Source organism: Sebastes umbrosus, chromosome 7 (genome assembly GCF_015220745.1).
Source record: "Sebastes umbrosus isolate fSebUmb1 chromosome 7, fSebUmb1.pri, whole genome shotgun sequence".
In the NCBI taxonomy this organism is placed as follows: Eukaryota; Metazoa; Chordata; class Actinopteri; order Perciformes; family Sebastidae; genus Sebastes; species Sebastes umbrosus.
In genome coordinates, this window is record NC_051275.1 from 31,208,086 (window position 1) to 31,229,146 (window position 21,061).

Genomic DNA, 21,061 nt, shown 5'->3' on the forward strand with positions numbered 1-21,061 from the left:
TAATTTCGCTTGAAGTCCTTTGCCCTGCCCGCTAGAAAAACATGTGGTTCAAATAAGTGCGACCCCCCACAGACCCCCTGGAGTCAAGCTCTCATTAGTGAATTATTTGGACAGAGTGGAGCAGAGGAGGGGAAACAAGACTGCTGCTATTTCAGCTTCTACAAAGTCTGACATGACGGTTAAAGGGGGCGGAGTATAAAAGGGTTGTTCAAAACACTTATGCTACAGGATGATAAATAGTAAGAGGGTCTGGATCAGGCCTATGTAACGTATACTCCGCTCGCTCGGAGGCCTCATCATTCATTGGCTCGCGACCCTGGAATGTCACTCACATTCGCCCTGACCTTCACGTGTCTCTTTCTCTGGTTGCTCGTATATCTCTGCGCTCCTCCACTCGTTGTTTGTTTTAACTTTCTCAGGACCCCTCCGAAGCCCACGCTCATGCATCGTACACCCAAGAGGACAGCAATTTCCCTCCTCCCTCCTCCGTTCTCCCCGTTCTAGCCAGATTCTCTCTCTCCCTCTCTCCCTCCCACACCAAGTCTCTCCCACTCACTGTCTGCGTTTACTCTCATGTGGGGCTGAGGAGGTAACGTCAGCTCGTTCCCAGTCAATCTCGTCGTTGTTTTTTTTTTTTTCTTCCCCACCTTCCCTCAAGCGCTACTAGTAAAACCATCACAGAGCTAGACGTGTTATGGCTCAGAGAAAGAGACGACTCATAGGTGCTCTAGCTGAGAGAAAGTGTGGGGTTAGTAAGTGTTCGACAGGGGTCACTGTGAGTCACCCGGCTGCTTGGCCTCTTACTCTTCGCTGCGGGATGTCGCTTGTGAGTCAGGGCGGCAGACTGGACTGGGCTGTATCCTCTGTGTCACATGCCTCTCTTGAACGTCTCTCATTCTGTTGAACTTGTAACCCAATAACCATCTATAACCCAAAAACACCAAAACCACAAACCTATACCTCAAAGGGTTGACTTTTCCTTTCTGGTACACAAGACAGACGTCCTGACTCCACTCACCACAGCTCTTTTTGAGTGTAGAGTTTCAGTTTCTCATTCACAAGGACGTCAAATTCTGACGCACAAGGCACCCTTTAGTGTCTGTATGAGACTTCAGAGTAACTTCGATGTAAACCCGTCCGTGTCAATATTAAATGCTCACAGAAAGTGGTCGGGGACTGTGGGGACTGGTGACGCAGTTTGAAGAGTAAAAAAACAAGGGAGAGGTGGTGGATGACTCCAACAAACACATGGCTCTCATCCAGGAGACTACTGTTCGTGTCCTGTGTGAAACCAACAACACGTTATTTGCGTTCACAACGTTTCACTTTCACTTTACAAACGTAGTGATTTTAACCCAAACCATGATGTTTTTTCCTAAACCTAAGTGGTTGTGTTACCTAAACCTAAGCAAGTGTTTTTGTTTGAATTCACAACATTATCCACGTGTTTACTCAACACATTTTCATCCCAACTCCTCACATACTGACGCTATGTCAGACCCCTCTGCGTCACTTTTCAGTCACAGTAAACACATGCTTAATGTTGTGAAACACTTGCTTAGGTTTAGGCAACAAAACCACTTAGTAAAGTTTAGGGAAAAACCACATGATTGGGCTTAAAATGACTACGTTTGTAGGCTACAGTGAAAATAAAACTAAACGTTGTGAACACAGGACACAAAAAGCTGATTGTAATGTGAAAGTGAAACGTAACGCACAGACATGAACAGCGGTCTCCTGGATGAAAGCCTTATGTTTGTTGGACCCATCCACCTCCCATCCTGCCCGCCCGGTGTGTTTCTTTATCTCTTTAAGCTACGTCACCACAGCACTTTCCCTGAGCGTTTACTGTTGCTGCCGTTGGATTTACATTGTAGTTACTGGAAAGCCCGGTGCGTCTCATAAAGGGTGCCTTGTGTGGCATTATCGAACGTCGACGGCCGAGACAAAGCGTCGGCATTTGACGCCCTGGGAATGAGAACAGAAGCCTGTTCATAATTCAATGTGTTCGCAACGTTAACTTTCACTTTCCCTTTACAAACGTAATAGTTTTAAGCCAAACCATGATGTTTTTCCTAAACCTAACGAAGTGGTTATGTTGCTTAAACCTAAGCAAGTTTTTCGTTAACCACGTGTTTACTGCGACCGTAGTGGCTTGAGGCGCTGTGGTACCCAGTACGGCAAGGGGTCCTGACAAAGCGTCAGCATGTGACGAGTTGGGATGAGAACGTGATGAGAGTTTCGAGTTTCAGCTTGGGTGTGTTTCTGCTTAAAGTTTGCGTGATGTTTTTGCCAACCAGTTGTTTGAGGCCGGGGTGCGTCAGATGCCATGTGTGAGTGACTAAAGTTGTGTAGATGTGCACCTGTGCCACATTTGTCCCTCCGTATATCTGTGGTTGCCCGGAGGTAGGAAACTTCCACTGTAACTTCCTCAATCTTTGAGGCATCTGGATTACGACCAAAAGGACTTGTGACTGAGGCTTTTGTGTTACATCATTTTAATTTATTGGAATATTTTTGCAGTTCAGTCATAGAGGCAGACACTTGAGGACGGAGCATCTCTCAAAATCAAAGTCCTGATTCAAGACAAGCCAGGGGAAATTGGCTCCGACGTGAATCATTTACCTAATCTCCAGCTAATGATTCGGTTGTAACACGTTACTCACCATCTCAACATTTTTTCTGGTTAACCTCACATGGACGGAATTCCCTGTAAACCCAACCGGTTATGCTGCTTCATTTCATCAGTATTTCAGTGAAGTCCTATACTGACCTCTGCTGGTTAATAAACTAAAAGAACAGAAATGGAGATATTATTCCTACTTGACATATTATACCTTTAGCTTTGAAATGTCATTGTCAATATCTCTCAGTCTCACACCTATTGACCCACACACACGCGTTTTATTCAAACTTACACAAAAGGAAATTATTATTGGACAGGAAAACATAAAACGTAGCAACAATCAATATGGAAAACCCTCACAAAAACTGCCAGTTTCCTTCTCAGGCATAAAAACCTCAAAAAAGATGCACATATGAATTTACCAAAGAATAGTTTAAACTAAACTGTCAAAGTTAATGCGAAATGCAGTACCTGTGAGGGTTTCTGGATAACATTTGTCATTGTTTTGTGTTGTTAATTGATTTTCAGTATTTAATACATTTGCATAAAGCAAGCATATTTGCTCACTCCCATGTTGATGAGTATTAAACACTTGACAAATCTCCCTTTAAGGTGCATTTTGAACAGATTAAAAAAATATAAAAAATATGCTATTAATCGCAATTAACTATTTTAATCAATGGACAGCCCTAGTTTAAACTGAACTGGTGTATTATAGTTTTGCATTAGGCTTATTAATTGAGAACCAATTTCTTATATAGTTATATAGTTATATAGTTTCTTTTTTATCTTTGTATTAAAGTTTCTTTGTTTTTACTACAGTATTTGTTGTATTTTTCATTTTAAGAACACTAATAACACTACTTTAATAACACTAATATTTACGGTATGTCTACTATTAGCATTACCTGTAACTATATGGCTGTACATGCACTGCCTATGTATTTTAGTGTATTTATACATACTGTTCATAGCCCACTGCCCATATTGGGTATATCATAGTGTATTCATACCCCTTACTGTTTATTCCACAATATATTTATTCTATATTTTATACCTTATTCTGTGCATTACTGTGCACTTTACTGCTTTTGCACTTCTGGTTGGATGCTTAAGTGCATTTTGTTGTCTCAGTACCTGTGCTGCAATGACTATAAAGTTAATCTAATCTATTTTTTTAAGTAATAACTATTTTAATAATATTAATAATTAAATTAAATTACAATTATTTTTAGTCCTGAAAAATAATTTCGCACTGCAAATTGTGTTTTCCATATATTTAGAAATAATCTATCTGCAGCAAAAAAGTAGGTAAAGTTAACTTAAAAAATTACTTTGAGATCTGATGAATGATATCTAATTTTTTTTTATGTATACATGTTTTGTATCTGTTATTTTTGTGCGATAAAATCTTTGAAAATCAATAAAACATATTTACAAAAAAAAATAAATAAAAAAATAAAATACTTTGAATATTTGGAGCCAAAAAAAAAAGGTCTTTGCGACCTTTTGCGACCGGTGCAGTCAATGGCAGACTAATCGGAACACGGCAGAAGAGAAGAAGATGGCGGAGGGAGGTAATGATGCAGAGCTGCTGAAGGAGAAGGCGAATAAGTTCTTTAAAGGTAAATGTGACACACCTGACAGGTCGACGGCTTCCACCAGCACCTTATAACAGACTCACATGTCTCTATTCATCACAGTAGACACGTTAATGTGTCGTAAAACGCTCCAAACCGGAGCCGGTGGCTAATGATGAAGCTAAGCTAACAGCGCTGTGGAAGCATGCTAACACTGTCAACCTCCATTCATTGGATTAGCAGCTAGCAGCTAGCAGCTAGCAGCTAACAGCTAGCAGCTAACAGCTAACAGCTAACAGCTAGCAGCTAACAGCTAGCTGCTAACAGCTAGCAGCTAACAGCTAACAGCTAACAGCTAGCAGCTAACAGCTAACAGCTAGCAGCTAACAGCTAGCAGCTAACAGCTAGCAGCTAACAGCTAGCAGCTAACAGCTAGCAGCTAGCAGCTAACAGCTAGCAGCTAGCAGCCAGCACAACATCAGCATCGATGTTCACACATGCTGCTGCCACACGTGTCCTGTATATATAATATAACACAGCTAACTTGCTCTGATTTGGTGCTTTCTATGTGTGTTTGTGAGCATGTTGTGTTCTCTCTGGTTTGTATTCAGTCGTGTTACAGAGTCTCAGGTAGCTTAAAGTGAGATTCAGATACAACTCTGCTAGAATATTCTGTTAGACAGCATGTGCCTGAGGAGCAGCAGAGTCTAACAGCAGTCACAGTGTTCCAATAATCAATATGGTTACTTTTTATTAATCTAAATTATTATTATTATTATTATTATTATTATTAAGCCTGAGGCAATTCATTTAGAAAGGATGTAGATAATAACAGTCACATTGTTCCAATAATCAATATGGTTAATGTTTATTAATTTAGATTATTATTATTATTAGTATTATTATATTATAAGGAGAGTTCATTTAGAAAGGATGTAAATAATTACAGTCACATTGTTCCAACAATCAATACAGGTACTGTTTATTAATTTAGATTATTATGATTAGGCCAGTTCATTTTGAAAGGATGTGAATAATGCCAGTCACATTGCACCTCTGATTTGGTCCAAGACATATATTATTATTATTATCATCAGTGGTGGAAGTTATTCAGATCTTAAAAGCATCAATACTGTACTACAGTCAGGGAATGAAATGAGCACCTGTCACCTGCCAAATACAGGGTAAGTAAGTAAAGCTTTATTTATATAGCACCTTTTAAAACACACAGTTACAAAGTGCTTCACACACAAATGAAGCATCAAACAATGATGAAATACAGGAAAAATTACAATATTAAATACAGAAACAGATCAAACAAAAACAAACAAACACACATGTGGATGAGGCCTATAGAAAGACTTGCCTATAAAGATGGGTTTTTAGAAGCCGCTTAAAACAGTCCAGAGATTCAGCAGCTCTAATAGATTGGGGGAGATGATTCCAGAGGGTTGGGGGCTAAGACAGAGTAAATGTTCGTTGTGGCAGGTAAAACATTTCAGATCACCTGCCACCATGGCAGATAAGTTTTCCTTAATATTTTTTTTAAAAGCAATTCCTAAATTGCAAAATAGTCAGTGATTAAGGTTACATGATCCATATTTCTACTGTCTGTTACCACTGACTCAGTGTTTACTAGGAGTGGTAGAAAATATCTAAAATATTGAGTATTGCAATACATTGCAAATCAATTTCTAATTAATAGTTTATATGCAAAGATTAACTCAGTCAATACTTAATTTTATTTGCAAAGATATGCGTTCTATGCAAATCCTACTATTCTGATTGCATAAAAAAAGTTAAAAAAAATTACTCAGATGATGCATATGGTGGTGTGTTCTTTGTACTATGACAGTTTTCCTCAAATTAAATAAAAAAAAAATCAAAATAAAGGACCAAAAGTGCTCATTATGAAGAAATATGGCCCAGTTTCAGATTCATATATATTATATTACTGGATTATAATTACTGAAGCATGAATGCAGTTCATCACTTTAATGTTACAGCTGGTAAAGATGGAGCCAATTTTAGTTACTTTATATACTGCTGGGTAGTTTAACATTTGAGTCTAATTAAGATAAGATATACTTTATTTTCCCACAGGGAAATTTGTTTTGGGCTCTAGGCCACTGCATCACACAACATACCAAAGTCACAATGTACGTACACGCATAAAACTTGGATCAAACATACAGTCATGCATGAACCTGCTTAAATTCACATGTTGAGTGTGAGACATTAGTTCTTTAAAATAATAAAAAGTAATGAAAGACAATTCGGGGAGTTTTTCCTGGCCACAGTGCGCGTGGTGGATACTGTTGGGTCTCTAAACTATGGTGTACGGTCAAAGACCTGCTCTATATATAAAGCGTCTTGAGATAACTTCTGTTGTGATTTGACGCTATACAAAAATAAATTGAATTGAATTGAATTGAATAGTTTCTGATACTAAAACCAGTAGTTCTTTAAAATAATAAAAGGTAATAAAAGATAATAGTTTAAAATACTAAGACTCAGACTCAGAGCAGATATCAGGGAAAGGTTGTCTGTTGTAGGATGGGCAGGATCTCCTTGTGTCTGAGGTATACTGCATAACATAAACAGCAGGACAGGGTTAGATATTTACTCACTATCACTCATGGGCAATTGCAGTTTAAATGTGCCATCACTTATCCTGATACTAAAACTTATTTCTTCTTCATGTCAGAGAGATTAATCATGTCAAACTAGTAAATTGTGGCAGTTGATGCTTGCTTATTGGCAGATATTACAAATCTGCAAAAACCTGGTTTAGTTTATTGTCTACTGTAAGGAAATCAACAATTACGATCAAATACACCCAACTGGTTAGAAACAAGCATTGCAAATGCATGTCAAACGTAAACATTTCACTGAGATAAGTGCATCTTTGTATTGGCTATAAACTGAATTTACTAATAGAGCCTTAATTCAGGAAATGTTTGAAATAAAATCTGTGTTTAGTACGCAATATGAAATGCTATATTTTACAATTAGGTTTGCCGTACAGAGTGGAAATAATAAGAATAGCATGTGTCATGGCAGTGATATTGGCTGTTACCTTATCATTTGCACACTAATGGGATTAAAGGAAGTTTTTCACTGTTTCATAACTTCCTTTTTCACAAAGTGTGCAGAATCGAACATGCACACATGTTAGTGTGTGTGTGGCCTGGAGATGAAATATTATATATTGAAGCTATGAATATGGTGACCCACCTGTCATCTGGGATTTGGATTATTTTAACAATTTGATTTAGCTGAAATGTTGTTCCTGGATTTAGTGACCTAATTTTAGTGAAATGAACAAGGTCTACATTACTAATAACTCCTCTCAGACGCCATATCGCCCACTCATACTGTAGATTAAATGTTGAATTAATAAAAATATATGACATAAATCCACCACTATTCATATACCGAATATCGTCACATTATTTATCTTGAGGTATTGAATAAAGCACATTGTTGATATTTTATTTAGGCATTATTGTCCAAATCTTCCATCAGGTCTAGTAGTAAAAAGAATAATACACCTGTATTACTTGCCGTGTTTCTGACTCTTTTATTGTAACTTTGTAGAACCCAACAAACTCCAATGAAGATGTGACATTTGTTTTCCAGATAAAGACTATGAAAATGCAATCAAGTACTACTCGGAGGCTTTGGAGGTCAATCCAACCAATGCTGTCTACTTCAGCAACCGAAGCCTGGCGTACCTGCGCACTGAGTGCTACGGGTACGCCCTGGCTGATGCTACAAAGGCCCTGGAGATAGACAAAAACTACATCAAGGGGTATTACCGCCGCGCCACCTCCAACATGGCACTGGGCAAGTTCAAGGCTGCACTTAAGGACTACGAGACGGTAAGAAATATAGCATCTTTCAACCGCCATGTAGTCTGAACCTATAAGGAGCCATACACATGCCGCGTCTAAAACGTGTGGAAAACGCCAGCCGTACCGCTTACTAAGCAACGGAAACCTGCGTGCTGTGATGACGATGATGAAGTTGTGGTAATTTAGCAGTAAAAGCCTCAATGTCTAAACTAAACAAAGTCAAAACAAAGATAAATTGACTTCCAGCACCTACAACATGTGAGACCCTGAGCAATGTGCGCAGCTAAACACAACTAAATGTGCATTTCTCATAAGAAAGAGCTCTCCTGTCCTGTTCCATCTGTTGATCTGTCACTATGAGTTAGGCTCTTCATGTTACTTTAACAGCCTGAAATAGGGATTATCCTTTAATCCAGTCATGATGCCAATTAGATCCAGTTTGAAGGCACTCAAACCACAGCTATTTAGTTTCTATTGTTTGTCGTGCTGTAAGGAATATAAATATACCAGGGCTTTGGCAACAAAGACCTCTGAAGCTCAGCCATAGTCATAGCATAGACATTTACTGCACAAACTGGACCACGCACCATGACAACAGAAAATGAGAGATAATCCTCATGGAGCTATGAGAGCTTGGAGCTGGATTTATATGTATTTATAGATCTATAGATGTGTAGGCAGGGCTCCAGACTGACTTTTCCTATTATCAACTTTCTCAGTACCAGTACATGATTTGGATGCACCTTTTTTGTGTCTTACCGCATGGTATTAATCAGTGGTGGAAAGTATTTAAGTACAGTTTTGAGGCTAGGTTCTTCTCCACTACATTTCAGAGGGAAATATTGTACTTTTTACTTCACTACATTTATTTATAATGAGTATATGCAACACAATGCATTGTTATACATTGAATTAAACCACCCAACAGTATTGAAAATTAATAAGAATTAGCTCTATTGCAGCCAGCTATAACATAAAAAAGTATGCATGTTACTGGATCAATAATAATCTAATAATTTATAATAATGTAACAACTAAAGGGCCCATTTGGCTGCATAGCGAGTACTTATTTTTATACTTCAAGTACATTTTCTTGATTATATACTTACTTTTTACTACTTTGTGTTATTAGTCTTTTTACTTAAGTCAAAGATCTTCCTCTTCTGGTATTAATCAATGACACTGGTTCAGTCAGTCTTTAGTCCCTGTCTGAACTTTCATCATTAGTGGCGAGTCCAAACTTGTCGTTGTTTCTTTCTCACCACCAGCCTCCTCCTCTCTCTGCTTTTTAAAATAATCTGCTTTAGACCGCTTCATTTTTGGAACATGGTAACAGCTAAATGGATCGTTTAGTAAAGTTTTCCACCACTAAGTACATAAACATCACGCGCTGTGCACCATTACGTACACGCATATGACGTTTAATTAGTCTCAAACCGCGCACATAAAAACCAGGCACATGCACGTGATATAAACGCACAGAGCGAGCGTAAAAACATCCTCACGCTGGAGCATTTCTGCTCTGTGTGCACAAATACGGTCCTGTGAGCAGTTGGGATGGATGCAGTAGACAGTAATCCATTTCACACAGCCTGTTCAAGGCGGAAATGTTGTGCCGTTATTCTTCCTCGCTCTTCTGTAGGAAAGGTACGGAGGCGGTATAGGGAGACAGCCGCTGAGCCAGCAGTGGAGGTCGTCACAGAGCCGAGCCGATGTCTGTGTGAAAGGGACAGCTGGCACATCGGAACTAAACGCTCACACACACTAGACGCCAATGCTGTTGTGTTTAACATCACACCCCTTTTGCTTCTGCGATTCCGGCGTGATATCTAAAATCACACACCGGGACAGCCGCCGTTGTCTAGTCCAGTGTGAAAAAGCAAAGCTGGCATAACGGCGGATGTTCTTTACGGCGGTATTGCGGAAACTCTGTGTGAAAGGGGCTAGTGGCTGATGTCTCTGTGTCATGCACTCGCATGAATGTGACCACAAGAAATTTTTACTCACACTCAAAAAAACGTATCGCATATGGGCCCATTTTGATTATAGGCTGGAGCCCTGATGGGTGCAACAGTGACTGTAAATGGTTTCAATATTTTTCATCCAGTATAAACTGCAGAATTAAAACCTTAATATACTTTTATTGCTGTTTACATTGCTGGTCTTTACAGCTGCACTGAGTAAATTTCCCTATGTCTTCCTTGATGCCAGTTGATGATTAACCAGTGTGGTTGATTTATTTCATTTCCCTGTTCTGTTGATAGGTAGTGAGGGTTCGACCAAATGACAAGGATGCGAGGATGAAGTATCAGGAATGTAACAAGATTGTGAAACAGAAGGCTTTCGAGAGAGCCATCGCCAGCGATGAGATTAAAAAATCTGTCGTCGACTCTCTGGACATCGAGAACATGAGTGAGTTTCCAGTGTTATTCAGCAAATATTTATCTGTAATCATAATGTGCTTTCATCAAATTTGTGCTGTAAAACAAATATACACAGGTGTGAACATTGTGTGATTCTTTACTTTACTTCATGATGTGTCATCTTAAATGAAGATAATCTTGTGTTGCAGCGATTGAGGACGACTATGACGGCCCCCAACTTGAGGACGGGAAGGTCACATTGAAGTTCATGCAGGAGATGATGGATTGGTTCAACGACCAGAAGAAGCTGCACAGAAAGTGTGCTTATCAGGTAAACATGTTTGTTCACATGAATCACACTGACTGAAGGAAACATGCATGAACCTGTAATTAAACTTTTTTTGTTTTCTTTCAGATTTTGGTGCAAGTTAAAGATCTTCTATCGAAACTACCGAGTCTTGTTGAGATCACATTAAAAGAGGTGAGCGCTTTGCAGATAATCACTAGTGAAGTGACTAAAAGATGCTATTTTAAAGTTGCTATTAGTTCATATACATTGAGTGCAACAGTAGACTTATATTCTTTGATCAGCTCATAATAGGGGGTTAAAGCCTTGACACTCCAAGCAGATGGTCGTCCGTCGGACAGTTTGGGACCGTCGGTGAGCGTCTGTCGGTCTATTTTTTTCACCGTCGGCTCTAGTCGGCCGATTCAGCATGTTGTCCGTCGGCGAGAGAAATCACTCCGATTGGATGTTCAGCTTAAACGAATCAGTGCAAGAGAAGAGAAGGGAAGTGAGGAAAGCAAGCCAATGAGTAAAGTAAAGAGGAAAAACACAGAAGGCTCTTCTCATCTGATCATTACACGGATATTTTCACAGCAACATGGCCATCTGGAATGAAGCTAAGTGGTGAGTGAGAGTGGTGTGAAATAGTCGGTATATCCGCCGTCCTCGGTCTTCAGGTTTCCCTTTTTGAATGACGAATACAGACTACTGCCGCCTGCTGGTGTGGAGAGTTATTTCATCTCACGCAGATGCAGAACTTAAGTGCTAACTGGCCGTTGGCTGTCGTCTTTGCGGTGTGTTCAAATGCAACTCATCGCCTAAGACAAAGGCGACGTGAGGCGACTCTACAGTCGGCCTTCATCTCCGCTAGTTCTTTGATGTCGGCTTGGTGTGTCTGGGCCTTTAGAGTCACAGCACGAGAGTAAATAAAACACAATATTCCTGTTGTTTTATACTGTTATCTATTTAAGGTGTTCTGTTTCTCTTTGATAGACAGAAAAAATAACAATTTGTGGTGACACTCATGGGCAATACTACGATCTCCTCAACATCTTCAAGTTGAACGGCTTACCCTCAGAGACCAACCCCTACGTATCCTTTTCTGGTTGACAGCCATCCATCAGCTTTTACATCTCTGTTTGGTGCCGTTATCCTCCTTGTTTGTACCATTCTGTGTCTAAAACATCAACACTTGTGCGTCATGATGCTTAACTACAGAATTCAGCTGTTCAATGGTGACTTTGTGGATCGCGGCTCGTTCTCTCTTGAGGTCATTCTCACCCTCTTCGGCTTCAAGCTGCTCTTCCCCGAAAACTTCTTCTTGCTTCGGGGTGAGAGCGCCTACAGTGTGCCTGTGCATGAGTCTGTCGATGCATGTGGAGTGTTTGCAGATGTGTGCTTTAATATGTCACGTTAATGTGTCACACTTAACACGTGTGCTGTCATAAAGTTCAAAGTACAACACTGAAATTCATTCGTTAGCCTTTTTCGTGTACCTTGTTAACGTATAAAGTTATGTAAACAGGGTTGTTAAATCAAGATTTTTACATGCAGGTAACCACGAGACAGACAACATGAACCAGATGTATGGATTTGAAGGGGAGGTTAAAGCCAAGTACACAGCCCAGATGTTCCAGCTGTTCAGCGAGGTCTTCCAGTGGCTGCCTCTTGCACAATGTATCAACAGCAAAGTACTGGTAAGCGGTGGCATTGTCGCTCAGCTGTCCGAGCTGACCCACAGTAGGACTACGGATTTAGACATTGAAACTGTAGTGAAAGGTGTAATGTTGCTGGTATGATGTCAATATGCTGTTTTGCTGTGAACCGCATGCATCACGCGGAAAAATAAGTGAGACTCCGAATCTCAAGATGAGCTGCACCTGAGCCATTCATGCGGGCTGTGTGGCTGCTGTAACCTGTCAACATGAAAAGCAAGAGGTGCAGCGACGCACACACGCTGCTCAGGTAGGCAGTTTGGCCCGGACGTAATAAGATTCTCCTTCTCAGGTTATGCATGGTGGACTGTTCAGTGAAGATGGTGTCACATTGGAGGACCTCAGGAAGATTGAAAGGAACAGACAGCCTCCAGACTCAGGTAGGCTCGGACTCCTAATGCACCATCAGTATAAAACCGACTTCAAGAAACCATCTCAACACTTTCCTCTGCTCTTTCACAGGTCCCATGTGTGACCTCCTCTGGTCAGATCCACAGCCTCAGGTCAGTTCCCTCATTATGTATCCAGTAGTTTGTGTTGGAGCAACATTCAGTCCGCTTCTATCTCAGATTAAGAATTAATCTGTCCACTTTTCTCTCTCTCTTTCTCTCTCTCTGTCATGCAGAGTGGCCGGTCAGTCAGCAAGCGAGGAGTGAGTTGTCAGTTCGGGCCTGATGTGACGGAGCGTTTCCTGGAGCAGAACAAGCTGGATTTCGTTGTGCGTAGTCATGAGGTCAAAGCTGAGGGCTACGAGGTCACTCACTCAGGGAAGTGCATCACCGTGTTCTCAGCACCCAACTACTGGTACGTACTCACGCTGGCTAACTTAACTCTTTGAACTCAGCTATAGATTAGAAACGGTCCGCCAGCGCCTACATTGCTATCTTCAAATGCTTCATACCCCTTAAATTTGCACAACCTAAGTTAAAATTTTATATAAGTCAGTAAACCAACATTTTGATCGCATTCATTACGTTCCACACGTAACATAATGACGTCATCATGAGCGTACAATGTGGTGACATGAAAGACAGAAGCCTTAGCTTTCTGCTGCAAAAATAATGCATGCTCCAGCTATTGTGGTTTTTATTTCAGATCGATTTAAACAGGATCATGCAAGCAATGATCAGTCCGTTTTTAAAGGGTTTTGAGGGTGTTGAGTCTGCTTGTATTGGGGCTGTTCACTTTGTGACCTTTAACTGTTGTGTGTTGTTTTCTGCCTCCCTCCAGTGATCAGATGGGAAACAAAGGAGCTTATATCCACCTCAGGGGATCAGACCTCAAGCCAGAATTTCACCAGTTCACTGCTGTGGTCAGTATCCTGTACTATCAATTGTTAAATTGGGAAATGCGGTTATTAATAAGAATTATTAACCGTGGGTTTTGGAGTTGATGGGTCCTATTTTTTCATCATGTTTTGTCGTCTTGCCCATTAGTTTTGGTTGGTTATACTTCAATCGAGCTTAGCTGTATGAATTTTTGTAAAGATTTTGAACTTGGGGTTCTCTCTATGCATAATGTTACAGTGACATCTACTAGGGTTTAAACCGGTCCTGTTTTGCCCAATTGTCTTAACTGCTTATTTAGAAGTAAAATTAATCTGACAGTTAAAAGTTTAAGATTGACCGAGACTTCTGTTGTAATGACGCATTACATTACAGAGACACTTCAGTTAAGCAGCTAAGTAAAAATGTTCGTAGAATGTTCATAAAATCACCGGTCAGTCATGTAGTGTGAAAACCACGATGCCTTCAAGACTCTCGATTACAAGGCAGCAAGCTGTGTCGTGTGACCACTGCGATCTGACGACTTTTAAAGTCATGTAGTGTGAACTTAGTTTTAAATAACTACTAGAAACACACATGTGACTACTAGTTTGGGCATCAGCTTTGCAACAAGCTGCTGAAGGTTAATTTGGGGCTTTTAAAATGTTCCTTGAAGCACAATCTAATGTTTGTCTGCCTCACTCTCCTTTACAGCCTCATCCGAATGTTAAGCCCATGGCGTATGCCAACACGCTAATGCAGATGGGGATGATGTAGAGGCCACGCTAACCTGTCTGTGACACTGACGACCTCCCATCTGACCTGAACCATCCCAGCCACCTCACTCCCTACAGTGCTCGGACATGCTCTCGCTCATGCTTAGCCCAAGGGATCCCTCTCCCTGACAAACTTCCGCTAGTTGTGTACAGAAACCACGTGGTGTAGTTCAGATGGGAAGAGATCACTTACACCAGCCCAGTCCACACGCACAACTGGGTACGTTCTTTCATGTTATCAGTTAAAACTGGAAAAAAACTCCCATTTCCGTTGTCCGTTTACCCGATCATGTGTTCCATCACTGGGTAAAGAAACCAACCTGTCAGACGAGTCTCCTTGGAGCTGCTTGGTTTTTAACATATTCGATGTACTCAGCAGATGGGATCAAATAGCTGATATGTACCAAAGATCTGTAATGAAAATGATTGTTCAGTTTTTACAAGGAGCGTCTTGTGACTCTGAAACCTAGCATTGTACTGTTGGCCCGTGTACACAGCTTGGAGTATTGTAAACTGGGTTAAGAGCAGCATGTCTATCAGTGTTTCTGAAACTATCCGACAATGTGTCAGTTTATTTTTTATTTTACAGGAATACGCACATGATTATGTATGATCCCAGTCCCAAAAACATAGTGGACATTCTCAAAGGTGCTGTCTGCCATTAGTGGTGTATTTAGTTGGTTCAGTCATGTAGCTGGTAACATTTGATTTGCACTGCTTCCTGTTGAGGAAGATATTGCTGCTCTCCATGTTTTCACCCTCGACCGTCGTCGTGCCACTCACCCGGCAGCTCCCGCACAGTCTACTCTCCAAACTAGCTTTGGTGTACGGCAAACACTGATGGCACTCTAGTCTCCGATACACGTTCCAACTACTGGTGACCCACCTGTGGATTTCTTCAGTACACAAAACGTCCAAAATGCAATCCTGTCTTGAAACGCACAGCTGCATTGTCCAATGGCCCTCAACTTTTTAGATAAAGAAATACACTGATGTGTATGTATATATACTGTATCATTTAAAGATTCCGTGTAATGTTTGGAGAAAAATATTGAATAAAAAAATCCAGTCCAGTGATTTTAGAAACAAGCTGGTATCTTTATTTATGTCTATTTATATTGTCTACTGTTGTAACACAGCGGGGGGGTGGTTTCAACTACCTATGAAGATGTTAAATAAAATAAAAAGTACATTTTTACACGATTTATAAGGGGTAGAAAGTTAAGTACATTTACTCAAGTACTGTAAAATTGAGGTACTTTACTTAAGTATTTCCATTTTCTGCTACTTCATACTTGTACTGTACTACATCTCAGAGGGAAGTCTTTTACATTTTACTCCACTATATTTATCTAATAACTTTAGTTACTTTGCAGACTCAAATTAATAATACAAAATATAATCAACAAATAAATTCTGATTTATTATTATGGATAAAGTTAAGACTTTATTGATCCATTGGTGAAATTCACAAGCTACTGGTCAGTATATATTATATAAAATAAATAACAGGGGAGTTTGTTTCAACTACCTATGAAGATGTTTATTTAAAAAATATATATATATATATATTTACATTTATTAAACAATTTAACGGTGGTGGAAAGGAACAAAGTACATTTACTCAAGTACTGTACAATTTTGAGGTAATTTACTTGAGTATTTACATTGTACATGTATTATTATTGATAAAGATAACTATGGAAGACCATTTCCACCACTGTGATGAAAAAAACAAATCCTGAAACTATCTCAAAATAATGAGTTAGTATCTCAACATTAAAGTCAAAATATTGAGATATATTATTTTGAGACACTAAGTCAAAATATTGAGATACTAAGTCAAAATATCGAGAAAGTTTCTCATTTCTCAACATTAAAGTAATCAAGACATTAATGCATCAATAACTATAATTCAATAATATAATTACATTATTATTACATTTTTACTTTTTGTACTTTAAGTATATTTAATTAATGCTATTATTAATGCTAATACTTCTGTGGCTAATTATGACTGCAGAACTTTTACTTGTAACAGATTATTTCTACACTGTAGTATGACTACTTTTACTACAGCAAAACATCTGAAATCCCCTCCACTGCACTTTAACTGTAGTTGTCATAAACAATGACATTTCTTCTTTTTTTTTTTATTGAACAAATTCAGATTTACAAACAACATGGCTCATAGATCATTGCATTAGAGTAAAAGGACAAGGTGCATACAGAACAAGAACAGATAAAATTATACATGAAGATAATAAATGAAGGGCTACAGGGCTGTATACCTGTAATTCATATTCTATTATACTAAGAACTTTCAAAGCATTTTTGTTTTTCATGACTTTAAGGGCTTTTATGTAAGAAAGAAACTCATTAAACTCTAGGTAAACAATGTCATGCTGCTTCCTCTTCAGGACGAAGGTCGCATTAATATGACGTCACGGCTCTGAACAGCTGATCCGTCTGTCGTCACAGTGTGCGCCACGAGTTGACAACACACAGCAGCACGAGTTTCACCTTGTTGTTGTGACTCAGTTCAGCTGGACACGAAGATAAATAAGACTTAAACACCTGAGATGCCGAAATATTGTTCTGTACCAAACTGTAAGAATGAAAACGACAAGAAGAGCTTCTACAAGTAAGTTCAATGTTATTTATCTGTTAGTTATTGTTGGTTAATGTTGGTTACTGTGTTAGCTGCTGGAAGAGACGTCATCTCTGACTTTAGGGGACGTGTTCTTGTCCTATAAGTCAGTCTATCACAACCTCAGTCTACACAACATGTTTACTGACTGACATGAATCACTGTAGTTATTAAATATCTACATTATTCTGTGTTTTTTGATGTTTGTTTTGTCTTGTTTTGACCTTTGAAACCATAGAAATTGAGTTTCTATGTTGATTGAATCATGATAAGAAAGAAGGAAGATTAAATCATGATTTGAGTCTGGTGGTGACTGATTGTTTTATTGAAGGGTAAATTCCCCTTTAAGATCATTTTCACTTGTTTCATTCTGGAAACATGTTGCTATGTTTTTTATTTTTTTTTAAACAATATTTTTTATTGAATTTACATATTATATTTACATATAAACATATATACACATACAGACAGACTAACAATATTAAGAATTAAATTATACAATGAAATGTTTAGTCAGAATTTCCACAGTAATCAAAGAAAGAGAGACAAGACATTTCATGTATTTCACATATCTAACAAAGAAAACAAAGAAAATAAAAGATCAGACAAAAACAAATAAATACCTCAAAGAAGAAGAACAAAAAAAACAACGCACAACAATTTCAACAACAGCACTCAGTGTGTAGTTTTAAAGGTAGAGCTAAGTACTTTATTTCCTTCTGGATAACTTAACCTGTGATAATACATCATAATGTTTACATTGATTTATTTTTATTTGTTGATTTTATATTAATAATCTGAATATGCAAAGTAACTAGTTACTAAAGCTGTAAAATAAAGGTAGTGGAGTAAAAGTATAAAGTAACATAAAATGTAAATACTCAAGTAAAGTACTAGTATCTCATAATTGTACTTAAGTACAGTACTTACAGTAAATGTACTTATACAGTAGGTTTAAGTATATCATGTGTTTGTTTTTTTTAAGTAAAAAGTAGCTAGAAGTGTCAAATAAATGTAGTGAAGTTAAAAGTACAATATTGCCCTATTAAATGTAGTGGAGTATAAATATAAAGTTGCATAATATGTACTTGAGTAAATTTACTTAGTTCCACTCTACCACTGACAATATGACACCATTCATGATGAATTTACTGTGAATTTTATCTTATTCATAACTGAGATTTTCAAATTGAAAACAGTGACCAGAAGAATAGAAACCTGTCAACAATAAGAAGCAACGAGGTTTGCAGTAACTGCTGCCGTTGAGGCTTTCATGTGTTTGACAGTATCATTTCAAAGGTGTTTCTATTATTCTGTCTTCCTCACACAAAATATTATCTCATCCATAAATGTAATCTGATACAGCGTCACCACTAAGTACTTAAAAAACTACCAGTGTTGGGCTGCATTTTACTAAACAGAGTGTAACGGCACAAGCCAAAATGTGCCGAGTCGACAGAGTCACAACATCAGTTCTGATGCTCTGATTTCCAGCTTAGGGAGGCAGTTTTTAAGACTTTACACTATTTCTCTTGAAGGAGGAGAGTGTGACGAGTGTCTCACATCTGTAGTCTTCGTTGTGTTCTAGGTTCCCTCTCCAGGACCCGGTCCGGCTGCAGCGCTGGCTGAGGAACATGGGACGTGAGAGCTGGACTCCCTCTCGACACCAGTATATTTGCCACGAACATTTTGCGCCGTCGTGCTTCAAGGTGCGCTGGGGGATCCGTTACCTTGAGAGCGACGCCGTGCCAACAGTCTTCCAGGAGGCCGAGGTAAAGTAAAGTCATTATATTGCCATTATTCTTGCTGAATCCGATTTTCTTTTCATGAAGTTGATATTTGTTCTTTAACATTTGTAGTATTTGAATGTTTTAGGTTAATTTATCTCAGCAACTCAAAATCAAAAAAGGAACTACAGTTGGACTGTAAACACTGTCATGTTGCTTTTGCTTCTGTCTAGAAACGGAAAGCCGCGGATCACAGCGAGAAGAAGCCAAAGCGGTTTCGAGCTCACAGTAATCAAAGCATAGCGGTGTCAGATGACAGGACGGCGGCTGTTGACGCCGTAGAGATGGAGAGCACGTTGCACACGGTACACCTGTACGAGATCACCGTTGACTCGTCACAGCAGGCAGAAACCAGCCTGGTGGAGTCGGGGGATGTTGGGGAATCTGACTGCTCCCTCCAGACAGACCTGAACCCGCTGGCATCGGTAAATGCAGTCGAAACGGGGCCAAATTTCCCTTTAACTTTACTCCAGACAGTTAATGATCTGAGTAACGGTGGAGAGGTGGTAGTGATGTCTGAATGTCCCGCTGGTGAAGGTCAAGACGAGCTCCTGAATGGAATCACTGCTGCCATTTTATCTCAGGGCCACGGGCTGCTCATGAATGACTCCACGCCGGGCTGCACACATGAGACTGTGGCCTCCCTCGGCGTTGAAGAAGTGACGTGCACCACAGAGGAGTTCTCAGACGTCCACGGAGGCCGTGAGACTCAAGTCATCGCCTACTTCGAGACGATACCAAACGTTCTCCCCATCAAAACCCCCGCACGGTTCAACTTCACCCCGGATACGGTGCTGTCGTCCGCTCTGAGCTCCAAGCCCATCACATCTACTCTGCCTATAGTGTCCAAACACACGCCGGCCTCCCCCACGTCCCTGGTCCTCACCGTGGAGAGGCTGGACACAGATGAGGGAGAAGGAGACGACGGCAGATCAGAGGAGGAAGATATAGAGCGGCAGGATCACCAGCTGGAGGAGCACTGGTGAGCACAAGTTCATGCATGTTAATATATTTCTGTATTTTCAGGCGCAGGCCAACAAGGTAAATGACGGTGCTAGCTTGCCCCAATAACACCATATTGCAGCCCGTGAGCAGCTGCTGTCTACAGTGCTCACCTTCAATACTAGACCAACTTCAAAAATTGTTGTCCCTATTAGTCAGTCAGACACAAAAACATTGGAAAATAAGGTTGAAAAATACTGAAGTTAACCTTTAAAGATGCAGCAAATATTGATATTCAACCTACGAAAGAGCCCTTCAGTAGCTCTCCTATATCCTCTCTCTGACTTACAGCTTTTACAATCTCTTTCCATTCCTTCCATGAGCAGCTACCATAAGAACAGTCTGAGTAAGGAGCAGCTGGAGGCGGTTGTGGCCGAGCTGCAGAAGAAGGTGAAAGTGCTGCAGCAGCGACACCGCCGACACCTGGAGAAGATGCTGGGCCTGGAGAACAACGTCAACCAGCTGAGGCAAAACAACCTGCTCAACGAAGAGCGACTGCAGCTGCTCGAGAGGGTGAGAGCTCAGACGTATTTACATGAAATCCAGATTTATCTTAAAAAATAAAACTTTCGAATTGCTGTTCTCAAGTTTCTTTTGGCTTTAGCTCACTTTCAGTTGTCTCCTCTCTCTCAGGCGTACATCCAGACCAGTGTAGATGTTGGCGGGACTGTGGCCATCATCTATGAGGAGGACGATGCTGCGTACTTGTATACTCCACTAATGAACACAGACGAAAAGCTGTGAGACCGACTGTCCCATCTGTGTGTCCGTCTGCTGCCCGCTGTGCCAAAAAAAGTGATGTGATGTTGAAAACAAACTACCTACTTTATGAGATGTGTGTGTGAGACGTGGCAGCGTGTTGTTGAATCTGCTGTGAGCTTTGCACAAATATGGATGAGTAATACAAGACAATGTTGAATGTGGTTTTTTTTAAGGTTTCCACCCTCTAACCTTCCTCCTTCCTCAAACCACTTTTTGTTTTTGACTTATAAGTTTGTGATAATGTACATATCAAATTAAAAATAACTTCCATTCAGGTTTGTGCTTCATTTGTACATTTCAGCTATTAAAGGGGGTCAAAAAACATCAGACTTTCGCACAGAAGGCCGGTGTTTGTGTCTCGTGTGAAACCAGTCCCAAAAAAGTCAAAGTTG

The 21,061-nt window shown here is 39.8% G+C and overlaps 2 protein-coding genes across 2 annotated transcripts; both read left to right on the forward strand.

The window, feature by feature from the left end:
* Positions 1 to 4,102: 4,102 nt before the first annotated feature.
* Positions 4,103 to 15,567, forward strand: ppp5c (protein phosphatase 5, catalytic subunit). The gene is made up of 13 exons (XM_037775990.1): positions 4,103 to 4,251; positions 7,849 to 8,090; positions 10,328 to 10,475; positions 10,636 to 10,757; positions 10,842 to 10,907; positions 11,706 to 11,804; positions 11,938 to 12,043; positions 12,267 to 12,409; positions 12,720 to 12,807; positions 12,890 to 12,930; positions 13,053 to 13,231; positions 13,658 to 13,739; positions 14,407 to 15,567. Exons 1-13 carry the CDS (start codon positions 4,191 to 4,193, stop codon positions 14,467 to 14,469), a joined length of 1,440 nt encoding a protein of 479 aa, XP_037631918.1. The 5' UTR covers positions 4,103 to 4,190; the 3' UTR covers positions 14,470 to 15,567.
* Positions 15,568 to 16,929: 1,362 nt separating this feature from the next.
* LOC119492044 (THAP domain-containing protein 5-like) lies at positions 16,930 to 20,945 on the forward strand. The gene is made up of 5 exons (XM_037776384.1): positions 16,930 to 17,112; positions 18,707 to 18,890; positions 19,079 to 19,887; positions 20,234 to 20,420; positions 20,541 to 20,945. The coding sequence occupies exons 1-5, from the start codon at positions 17,051 to 17,053 to the stop codon at positions 20,649 to 20,651; spliced, it is 1,353 nt and encodes a 450-aa protein (XP_037632312.1). The 5' UTR covers positions 16,930 to 17,050; the 3' UTR covers positions 20,652 to 20,945.
* Positions 20,946 to 21,061: the final 116 nt, after the last annotated feature.

Excerpts from the sequence above, each read along its gene's own strand:
- LOC119492044 (XM_037776384.1), top strand. The coding sequence starts at position 17,051 with ATGCCGAAATATTGTTCTGTACCAAACTGTAAGAATGAAAACGACAAG. Across the intron at positions 17,113-18,706 it reads GACAAGAAGAGCTTCTACAA|GTTCCCTCTCCAGGACCCGG; the intron begins GTAAGTTCAATG and ends GTTGTGTTCTAG. Across the intron at positions 20,421-20,540 it reads GACTGCAGCTGCTCGAGAGG|GCGTACATCCAGACCAGTGT; the intron begins GTGAGAGCTCAG and ends CCTCTCTCTCAG.
- ppp5c (XM_037775990.1), top strand. The coding sequence starts at position 4,191 with ATGGCGGAGGGAGGTAATGATGCAGAGCTGCTGAAGGAGAAGGCGAAT. Across the intron at positions 10,476-10,635 it reads TCTGGACATCGAGAACATGA|CGATTGAGGACGACTATGAC; the intron begins GTGAGTTTCCAG and ends CTTGTGTTGCAG. Across the intron at positions 12,410-12,719 it reads GTATCAACAGCAAAGTACTG|GTTATGCATGGTGGACTGTT; the intron begins GTAAGCGGTGGC and ends TCTCCTTCTCAG.